This window comes from Lethenteron reissneri, chromosome 28, assembly GCF_015708825.2.
Source record: "Lethenteron reissneri isolate LAM-NWPU_2019-01 chromosome 28, ASM1570882v1, whole genome shotgun sequence".
Classification (NCBI taxonomy): domain Eukaryota; kingdom Metazoa; phylum Chordata; class Hyperoartia; order Petromyzontiformes; family Petromyzontidae; genus Lethenteron; species Lethenteron reissneri.
This window is the reverse complement of record NC_083806.1, coordinates 3,860,674-3,871,489: the sequence shown is the minus strand read 5'-3', so window position 1 is coordinate 3,871,489 and position 10,816 is coordinate 3,860,674. Positions and strand designations below refer to the sequence as shown.

Here is a 10,816-nt window from a genome sequence, read left to right as displayed (position 1 = left end):
GGTTAATAACATCTTTCCAATGATTACTCAGTTTGTACCCATCATCATGGTTGAAGTTATGTCTGTGTTTGTATATCTGGATGGCTTCGCGTACAAACCTATGATGGTAGCTAGAAGGTTTGCAAAGCACCTTGGTCTCGGAAAAGACAATATCATGAGAGCCCACAGCGTTGTAGCAATGATCGGCAACGGCGGAAAACTCAATTTTGCCGTGTTTCAGATCTGAGTTGTGCTCGCGGACACGATCGGAGACATGACGTTTCGTTTCCCCAATGTAACAATCACCACAGCTGCAACTCAGTTTATAGACTCCAGGGTATTGCAAGTCAGGAATGACATCTTTTACAGATGGGATTTGATCACGGATTTTATGTACTGTACTGAATCGGACTTGGATCTTATGTTTGTTTAGAATTTTGTAGATCTTTTTGGTCACGCCTGCTATGTATGGCAACGTGATGGTTTTGATCGGAGTTTCAAGTGGTTGTTTCTGTATGGTGGGAGAAACAGCTTGGCGGATAGTACAGTCAGAGTATCCGTTCATCTTGAGGGCCCGATGTACATGTTTTAATTCACTGGCCAGGTGGTGTTGGTCAGAGATGCCATGAGCTCTGTGGTATAGTGTTTTGATGAGATAATTATTTGAACCGGGTGGTGGTGGTGGGAATCAGGTTTCAAGTAGGAATCTGTGTGGGTGGCTTTCCTGTAGACAGAATGTCCGAAGGATCCATCAGGTCTCTTCTCAAACAGAACATCTAAGAATGGTAGTTTGACATATTTCTCCACTTCCATGGGGAATCTGACCGATTATCCCCAACGATCCGCCGTTGGCGGCGAAACAGAGTATCCACCAGCTCCAAAACCCGACACCGGGGGGGCAAAATATTGTAAATGAGGTCGGAAATAATGGTTGAAGACGTGCCGGTGTCAACAAGCATGCAAATTTTAACCCCCTCAATGAACCCAAGCACAGCCGACGACCCCGCGGTCGCCGCAACCACTTGATGTGCCAGCTCCGACCACTGATCCGGTCGGAGCGACCGCGCATGGCGAACACGCACCGACTCCCCCCGAAACCACTCGTAACCCCGACGCAAATCGGACCCCCCCGATGGGTGAAGTGAACACCGGGGCCGAGTGTGAGGTGCGCCGCGACTTGAGCAGGGAGTCGTAGGAAGGCGGACGTCCCGGGAGCCGCCGTCGAGGAACCCGGCAGCCCGATTGGACGTGCCCCGGTAGGCCGCAGTTGTAGCAGGTGACCCTTCCACTGCTGGACTGGGACGAAACAGACCTCGCCCGCCGCCGGTCGACCCGCCACCGATCGCCGTCACCCCGACGATTGCTGCTCCGCTGATGCGGCGAGCACGCGGGAGCAGGCTCCTCGTCCGAGTGGGCCCCGGGTTCCGCGGAAGACGTAGAGCATGCCACCAACACCCTGTCACGTTGCAGGGTCTACTGCGCCTGTATGCACCTGGTGATCTTGAGCAAAGACACCTTTCCGTCCTCGGCGGGGAGCACAGTATGAAGGTCTTTGGCGAGTCCCAACATCTTCTCGAGGACCAAGGAGTCAAGGCCGTCGTGGTCCATTTTCGGGGGGGTGTGTGGGGGATGTGTAGGGGGTGGAGGATGTGTGGAGGGGTGGGGGTGTGGAGGGGGGGAGATGTGTGGAGGGGGGGGGGATGTGTGGAGGTGGGGGGATGTGTGGTAGGGGGGTGTGTGTGGTGGGGGGGGGGGTGTAGGGGGGGGATGTGTGGTGGGGGGGGGGGTGTGTGGAGGAGGGGGATGTGTGGTGGGGGGGGGTGTGTGGAGGGGGGGGATGTGTGGTGGGGGGGGGGTGTGTGGAGGGGGGGGGATGTGTGGAGGGGGGGGGATGTGTGGAGGGGGGGGATGTGTGTAGGGGGTGAGGGATGTGTGGGGGTGGGGGGTGTGTGGAGGGGATGTGTGGAGGGGGTGGGGGATGTATGTGGGGGGTGGAGGATGTGTGGGGGGTGTGTGGAGGGGGGGGTGTGTGGAGGGGGGTGTGTGGAGGGGGGGGGGTGTGTGGAGGGGGGGGGGGATGTGTGGAGGGGGGGGGATGTGTGGGGGGTGGGGGATGTGTGGGGGGTGGGGGATGTGTGGGGGGTGGGGGGTGTGTGGGGGTGGGGGATGTGTGGGGGGTGGGGGATGTGTGGGGGGTGGGGGATGTGTGGAAGGGGGGGGATGTGTGGGGGTGGGGGATGTGTGGGGGATGTGTGGGGGGTGGGGGGTGTGTGGGGGTGGGGGATGTGTGGGGGGTGGGGGATGTGTGGGGGGGTGGGGATGTGTGGGGGGTGGGGGTGTGTGGGGGTGGGGGGTGTGTGGAGGGGGGGATGTGTGGGGGGTGGGGGATGTGTGGGGGGTGGGGGATGTGTGGGGGATGTGTGGGGGGTGGGGGGCGTATGGGGGGTGGGGGTGTGTGGAGGGGGGGGATGTGTGGGGGGTGGGGGATGTGTGGGGGGTGGGGGATGTGTGGGGGGTGGGGGATGTGTGGGGGGTGGGGGATGTGTGGGGGTGTGTGGGGGGTGGGGGATGTGTGGGGGGTGGGGGATGTGTGGGGGGTAGGGGGTGTGTGGGGGGTGGGGGGTGTGTGGAGGGGGGGGGGGTGTGTGGAGGGGGGGGATGTGTGTGGGGGTGGGGGATGTGTGGGGGGTGGGGGATGTGTGGGGGGTAGGGGGTGTGTGGGGGTGGGGGGTGTGTGGAGGGGGGGGTGTGTGGGGGTGGGGGGTGTGTGGAGGGGGGGATGTGTGTGGGGGGTGGGGGGATGTGTGGGGGGGGTGGGGGATGTGTGGGGGGGTGGGGATGTGTGGGGGGTGGGGGATGTGTGTGGGGGGTGGGGGATGTTGTGGGGGGTGGGGGATGTGTGGGGGTTGGGGGATGTGTGGGGGGTGGGGGATGTGTGGGGGGTGGGGGATGTGTGTGGAGGGGTGGGGGATGTGTGTGGGGGGTGGGGGATGTGTGGGGGGTGGGGGATGTGTGGGGGGGTGGGGGATGTGTGTGGGGGGTGGGGGATGTGTGGGGGGTGGGGGGTGGGGGATGTGTGGGGGGTGGGGGATGTGTGGGGGGGGTGGGGGATGTGTGTGGGGGGTGGGGGATGTGTGGGGGGTGGGGGGTGGGGGATGTGTGGGGGGGTGGGGATGTGTGGGGGGGTGGGGATGTGTGTGGGGGGTGGGGGATGTGTGGGGGGTGGGAGGTGGGGGATGTGTGGGGGGTGGGGATGTGTGGGGGTGGGGGGGTGGGGGGTGTGTGGGGGGTGGGGGGTGTGTGGGGGGTGGGGGATGTGTGGGGGGTGGGGGGTGTGTGGGGGGTGGGGGGTGTGTGGGGGTGAGGGGTGTGTGGGGGTGGGGGGTGGGGGTGTGTGGGGGGTGGGGGGTGTGTGGGGGGTGGGGGATGTGTGGGGGGGTGGGGGATGTGTGGGGGGTAGGGGGTGTGTGGGATGGGGGGTGTGTGGAGGAGGGGGGTGTGTGGGGGGTGGGGGTGTGTGGGGGTGGGGGGTGTGTGGAGGGGGGGGATGTGTGGGGGGTGGGGGATGTGTGGGGGGTGGGGGGTGTGTGGGGGGTGGGGGATGTGTGTGGAGGGGGGGGGTGTGTGGAGGGGGGGAGTGTGTGGGGGGTGGGGGATGTGTGGGGGGGTGGGGGATGTGTGGGGGGTGGGGGATGTGTGGGGGGGTGGGGGATGTGTGTGGGGGGGTGGGGGATGTGTGGGGGGTGGGGGATGTGTGGGGGGGGTGGGGGATGTGTGTGGGGGGTGGGGGATGTGTGGGGGGTGGGGGGTGGGGATGTGTGGGGGGTGGGGGATGTGTGGGGGGGGTGGGGGATGTGTGTGGGGGGGGGGGATGTGTGGGGGGTGGGGGTGGGGGATGTGTGGGGGGGTGGGGGATGTGTGGGGGGGTGGGGATGTGTGTGGGGGATGTGTGGGGGATGTGTGGGGGGTGGGGGATGTGTGGGGGGTGGGGGATGTGTGGGGGGTGGGGGGGTGGGGGTGTGTGGGGGGTGGGGGGTGTGTGGGGGGTGGGGGATGTGTGGGGGGGTGGGGGGTGTGTGGGGGGTGGGGGGTGGGGGTGTGTGGGGGGTGGGGGGTGGGGGGTGTGTGAGGGGTGGCGGGTGTGTGGGGGGTGGGGGGTGGGGGGTGTGTGGGGGTGGGGGGTGTGTGGGGGGTGGGGGATGTGTGGGGGGGTGGGGGATGTGTGGGGGGTAGGGGGTGTGTGGGGGTGGGGGGTGTGTGGAGGGGGGGGGGTGTGTGGGGGTGGGGGGTGTGTGGAGGGGGGGGGGATGTGTGGGGGGTGGGGGGTGTGTGGGGGTGGGGGGTGTGTGGAGGGGGGGGGATGTGTGGGGGGTGGGGGATGTGTGGGGGGGGGGGTGTGTGGGGGGTGGGGGGATGTGTGTGGAGGAGGGGGATGTGTGGAGGGGGGGATGTGTGTGGGGGGTGGGGGATGTGTGGGGGGGTGGGGGATGTGTGGGGGGGTGGGGATGTGTGGGGGGTGGGGGATGTGTGTGGGGGGGTGGGGGATGTGTGGGGGTGGGGGATGTGTGGAGGGGTGGGGGATGTGTGGGGGGTGGGGGATGTGTGGGGGGTGGGGGATGTGGGGGGTGGGGGATGTGTGGGGGGTGGGGGATGTGTGTGGGGGGTGGGGGATGTGTGGGGGGTGGGGGATGTGTGGGGGGGGTGGGGGATGTGTGTGGGGGGTGGGGGATGTGTGGGGGGTGGGGGATGTGTAGGGGGTGGGGGATGTGTGGGGGGGGGTGGGGGATGTGTGTGGGGGGTGGGGGATGTGTGGGGGTGGGGATGTGTGGGGGGTGGGGGATGTGTGGGGGGGTGGGGGATGTGTGTGGGGGGTGGGGGATGTGTGGGGGGTGGGGGGTGGGGATGTGTGGGGGGTGGGGGATGTGTGGGGGGTGGGGGGGTGGGGGGTGTGTGGGGGGTGGGGGGTGTGTGGGGGGTGGGGGATGTGTGGGGGGTGGGGGGGGTTGTGGGGGGTGGGGGGTGTGTGGGGGGTGGGGGTGTGTGGGGGTAGGGGGTGGGGGGTGTGTGGGGGGTGGGAGGTGTGTGGGGGGTGGGGGATGTGTGGGGGGGTGGGGGGTGTGGGGGGGGTGGGGATGTGTGGGGGGTGGGGGGTGTGTGGGGGGTGGGGGGTGGGGGGGGTGTGTGGGGGGTGGGGGGTGTGTGGGGGGTGGGGGGTGGGGGGTGTGTGGGGGGTGGGGGGTGGGGGGTGTGTGGGGGGTGGGGGGGTGTGGGGGGGTGGGGGATGTGTGGGGGGGTGGGGGATGTGTGGGGTGTGGGGGTGTGTGGGGGGTGGGGGATGTGTGGGGGGTGGGGGATGTGTGGGGGGGTGGGGGATGTGTGGAGGGGATGTGTGGGGGGTGGGGGATGTGTGGGGGGGTGGGGGATGTGTGGGGGGGGTGGGGATGTGTGTGGGGGGTGGGGGATGTGTGGGGGTGGGGGGTGGGGATGTATGGGGGGTGGGGGATGTGTGGGGGGTGGGGGGTGGGGGGTGTGTGGGGGGTGGGGGATGTGTGGGGGGTGGGGGGTGGGGGTGTGTGGGGGGTGGGGGGTGGGGGGTGTGTGGGGGGTGGGGGGTGTGTGGGGGGTGGGGGATGTGTGGGGGGGTGGGGGATGTGTGGGGTGTGGGGGGTGTGTGGAGGGGGGGATGTGTGGGGGGTGGGGGATGTGTGGGGGGGTGGGGGATGTGTGGAGGGGGGGATGTGTGGGGGGTGGGGGGTGGGGGGTGTGTGGGGGGTGGGGGATGTGTGGGGTGTGGGGGGTGTGTGTGGGGGGTGGGGATGTGTGGGGGGTGGGGGATGTGTGGGGGGGTGGGGGATGTGTGGAGGGGGGATGTGTGGGGGGTGGGGGTGGGGGGTGTGTGGGGGTGGGGATGTGTGGGGGGTGGGGGATGTGTGGGGGGGTGGGGGATGTGTGGAGGGGGGGATGTGTGGGGGGTGGGGGATGTGTGGGGGGGTGGGGGATGTGTGGGGGGGTGGGGGATGTGTGTGGGGGGTGGGGGATGTGTGGGGGGTGGGGGGTGGGGGGTGTGGGGGGTGGGGGGTGTGTGGAGGGTGGGGGGTGTGTGGGGGGTGGGGGGTGTGTGGAGGGTGGGGGGTGTGTGGGGGGTGGGGGATGTGTGGGGTGTGGGGGGTGTGGGGGGGTGGGGCACGCGGGAACGCGCGCGCTCCGCGTGACGTCACTACCGGGATATCCGAAAGCGCGCCGCTTCGCCCGCCGCCATTTCTGCTGCCCCCATCTGCATCTGCAGTGTTCGCTTCCAGCCAGGTAGGTTGCTGCCATCCGTCATCATCCTTGCCGCGGGAACCCTCAGTACGGGACCGCCGATTATTGTCGATGGGTTTAGAATCCCTTCGACGCGATGCCGCGCTAATTCCTCGGGGATTTCACCCTCGATTCGCGTGCGAGGCGCGGGCGGAGGGGGACCCACGGGCGCTCTTCACTGGGCCCGGTTGGAATGGCGCCCTTTTTTCCCCCCATCATCGCGACCACCGTCACGGTTGTCTTTTCCGCTCTCGATACCGTTACCATTACAACCGGTATTGGCGCACGAACATTAATGGGAGTCGTGCCGAGCAAGCTCTCATACCTGCTGCTAGAATCTGCGAGGCGGCTCTATAGACGCCGCAGTTTGTTGATCAGGACTAGGCCGCCATTCAAACTCGGGCCCTCCAGCCTTGCCTGGTCGTTCAGCCTGCCCGCGGGGCGCCCTGGTCCCGCACCACCCTCGCGGCCTGGAGCTTGTTGCGGCTTTGTGGTTGTCGTGGGGAGCCGCTGCTTTGGATGGGTTTTGTGTGGCGTTGGGCCGTGGCCCCGGGTCTGGGCGCTCTGGCAAAGGCGGGAAGTGGATTCACTGCCTGTGGTGAATGGAGTTGAGTGTAACGTAATTTAGGCGGTAAAAAGTGAAGTGCGACCTATACACGTGAATGGCTATTTGTAGATACGTAACTTGTCCGACTCTAGTGTAATTGAGGGAAAATCTAAAGTTGCGCCCATGTGCTCCATTGTAGTACGGGCGGTAATGTAACTGAAATTAAATGCGTTAAACCGTACGGTAGGATGGCACATGTCACAATATAACGTTATAATAACGCGATTGACTTAACCAAAGTGTTTATTTCGTACAGGCCTATGTGCTGTAGCTACAATATGTTTTGGTTTAATCGTCCCCTGCTGTCTTAACGGTATTTAACATCCTACATCTGTGGTGCAGGTGATATAAAGTATGGCTGCACACGAGGAACCCCAAGTACAGTTCAAGGCAAGTGGCTACACAGCGTCTTAATTTCTCGCATTTTCTACATTGGGGTCACTTCAGCCGTTAAGACATCATCGGTGTGAGGGCCGCTACACATTTGAAACCAATGGGGTGTGACGGCACGATGGGGATATTTTCACATTTGTGTATCGGGGGCCGCATTAAAGGCCACCAGGAGCCGCCAGTAGCCCCCGCGGCCCTTAACAATAAAGAACACTGGGGTATGATGTTTGTTATCTCCACGTGGAATAAGGGGGAGTAGTTGGGGAGCAGTGACGCGGCTGAAGTGCCTCGTGTGACGAAACCGTGTGGGCGAATGTGACCCGGTGTGCCGTCGCCACAAGCTGAAGGAGGAGGGCCCCCGACTCGATCATACTTCCCCTGTGGCAGCACCGTAGTACCGGATGGGGTTTCGATAGCCCACGACGTGTAAGCTGCTCCGATGGGCTGTTGAGTAGAACCCCGAGTGCTCTTGTCATCCCACGTGGCCAAAAAAAACAATGCCATTTGGGCAAACCTTTCAATTCAGGAGCTTTTTTTTAGGAAAAAAGTGAGACTTGTGCTTGAATGGTTTTGTTTTTTTGTGTATCATTATGGGTGGTTTTGCCAACAGTTGGTGCTGGTAGGAGATGGAGGTACCGGCAAGACCACATTTGTGAAACGCCACCTCACGGGAGAGTTTGAGAAGAAGTATGTTGGTAAGTAACCCTTCTCTGCTAGACGTGTACTGAAAGCATCATTTCGCTTAATGATTCAAATGTTCCTGATGCACCGAGTCGCCCCTCAAAAAAGGGCTGCTTTGCTCAAAGAATGGGTTTTGCTTGGGAAATAACGTTTTAATTCAGTAAAAATATTAAAACCTCTGAAATTGTTAATTAAGCTGATAATTACAAATGAGAGAACTAAGTAATACAAATATCGTAAAAATGACTAGATTATGAAATCAAACCGCAACCCCATTTTCTGACACTTGGTCAAATTGAAGGGGGTAGGGGTTAGTTTTCTACTGAAGGCATTTGCCTGTTTGCTGAGTGAATCTGCAGTCGTGTTCAACCTGTAGTCCATGTGCTAGAGCCAATATTGTTACCATCTAAGGCAGGAGTCGGGCAACCTGTGGCTCCAGAGCCGCATGATGCTCTTTACGAACTGCTCTGTGACAGGATGTGTTAACTCATTCAACGTGTTTTATCACAATTCACTTTTCTTGGCTACATCAGGAAATTTAAACTACAAAAGATGTTCCCAACTGAGGTGGTACTCACAAATGCAATGTCACTATTGGGAGAAAAATGGTGATCAGTGCTGACTGCGGGTTCTCTCCACAGCTACACTGGGCGTGGAGGTGCATCCCCTGGTGTTTCATACCAACCGTGGCGCTATAAAATTCAACGTGTGGGACACAGCTGGCCAGGAAAAGTTTGGTGGCCTGCGTGACGGTTACTACATCCAGGGTGTGTCTTTGTTTCCAATATTAACTTCATCTTCTGCAAATGGATTGAAAAGCGTTGTATAAATGTGCAGGACCATTGAGAGTTGGGTCAAAATAAATACAACATTAAGACTGCAAGTAAAGTTTGAAGCTGTGGTATAAAAAGGAAAAAAAGCACTTGACTGAACTTAATGAAAAATTTTGGAGCTTGAAAATCAAAAAATATGCTTTGATTTTAAACACATCTTATAATAAATGTTATTAAGTTGGAAAATTCAACCATTTTGGTTTAAGCTTGAAGAACCTTGCACATTTCAACTTAGTGTGTGCTCCCCTAGGTCAGTGCGCCATCATCATGTTCGACGTGACGTCACGTGTGACATACAAGAACGTGCCGAACTGGCACCGTGACTTGGTGCGGGTTTGTGAGAATATCCCCATCGTCCTGTGCGGCAACAAGGTGGACATCAAGGACCGAAAAGTAAAGGCCAAGGCCATTGTCTTCCACCGCAAGAAAAACCTACAGGTTTGTACATTGCTCAACACCTGAATGGCCAACTCCTGGAATGTTTATCAAATCTTTCCAAAGTTGAAAGAGTGAATATCGGTTAGCTGTGACATGGTATTATGGTAACGCTCTTTAAGATTTACTCAATATAAAAAAAAAACATTTAGGATGACAGTGACATAAGATGGTGTCATTACATGACATTTCATACTGCAAAAAAAACACGTGACTTTTGCTTTGTTTAAATTCACATGTTCATGGAATGTTACAGGCCATGCTTAACGATCTCTTCATTTCCATTCAGTATTATGACATCTCGGCCAAGAGCAACTACAACTTTGAGAAGCCGTTCCTGTGGCTGGCGCGCAAGCTGATTGGAGACCCCAACCTGGAGTTTGTGGCCATGCCTGCGCTGGCCCCACCGGAGGTGCAGATGGACCCCCAGCTGGTGGCACAGTACGAGGAAGACCTCAAGGTAAGGGGGTGGTGGGGCAAGCATCTACCTGATCGTTTTTACATTGGACACAGTCTGGGCTAATGCAATGATTTGGGATGGCTGCACAGATCTCACGGGTGTGTGGCTTCTCGTGCAGGTTGCCCAGGCGACCGCTTTGCCCGACGAAGAAGATGACCTGTGACCTCCGTGTGCATCACCACCGGCAAGCTCGTCTCGCGCGTGCGGTCTAGTTCTATAGGCGGCAGCATCCCGGCCTCTCCTCCACTGCAGCTGGTTCATGCCCACCACACACGACACGGCGTCTAGCCCATGAGCGTTGAAACTCCCCTTCCTTACAAAAGCAACGAACTCTAGTTTCAGCTTTCACAATGCATGAAACATGCTCCCCGCCAACAGGTGTGGTATTTGCTTAATAATTTTAACATATTTGCAAGGTTCGGGTATTTAAAATCTGTTGGAAACATGACTAGCAACAGCCCTGAGTAAACGCGGAAGCTGTAGTACTTGTAGAGCATTGCGAATTATCGATTATCCACTGTAACAATTTGCTCAATGTGAGATTATTTTATGTTGTAGACGGATTCTGGATCAGTGTTGTATGCGTCATGTGGTTCATTTCTCAAGTTATTAAACTCTTACCATTGTCAACAGTCCAACATTTTTTTTGTTTGTCGAGACAAGGTGCAAAAATGCCTTAAATGTGTGGGGGGAAAAGTGAAATGTTTAAATTCCAAACGAAGAGGTAATTTTCTGCCCTGGGCTATATATCCTGAGTGGATTGTGGCAATAATATTAAACTTGCTTCCTGACAGACTTGTTTAACTAGTGGACTGAAAAAGATAATACATTTAGTTGCCACAGAAAGTGCCATTTACACGGTTTGTGTAAAAGCTCTTGGAATTGCACCTTGGTTAATCCGGGTGACTGTTTTAAAGCAACCCTGCGTTATCTGTTGGACTGACAGCAGCATATGGCCCAAATTTGATACAACTGGTCATTGGAACATGCACCTCATAGCCAGTTTGTTTTTGTTATATTTGTTTGGGAGTGTTTTGTATCAACTTGGTTTGCTCTGCGAATAAAAATGCTGTGGAATAAATTGTTAACCTTTTGACAGATGAGTGTGAAAGTGCACGCAGATAAACTGTT

General features: G+C 59.0%; 1 protein-coding gene across 1 annotated transcript; it reads left to right on the top strand.

The window, feature by feature from the left end:
* The first annotated feature begins 6,169 nt into the window (after positions 1-6,169).
* Positions 6,170-10,766, top strand: RAN (RAN, member RAS oncogene family). Its single transcript, XM_061561916.1, has 7 exons — positions 6,170-6,282; positions 7,229-7,276; positions 7,887-7,971; positions 8,599-8,724; positions 9,041-9,228; positions 9,515-9,685; positions 9,804-10,766. The coding sequence occupies exons 2-7, from the start codon at positions 7,241-7,243 to the stop codon at positions 9,846-9,848; spliced, it is 651 nt and encodes a 216-aa protein (XP_061417900.1). The 5' UTR covers positions 6,170-6,282; positions 7,229-7,240; the 3' UTR covers positions 9,849-10,766.
* Positions 10,767-10,816: the final 50 nt, after the last annotated feature.

Coding starts and splice junctions, on each gene's coding strand:
- RAN (XM_061561916.1), top strand. CDS start 7,241: ATGGCTGCACACGAGGAACCCCAAGTACAGTTCAAG. Junction 8,725..9,040: donor TGACGGTTACTACATCCAGG/GTGTGTCTTTGT, acceptor GTGCTCCCCTAG/GTCAGTGCGCCATCATCATG. Junction 9,229..9,514: donor ACCGCAAGAAAAACCTACAG/GTTTGTACATTG, acceptor ATTTCCATTCAG/TATTATGACATCTCGGCCAA.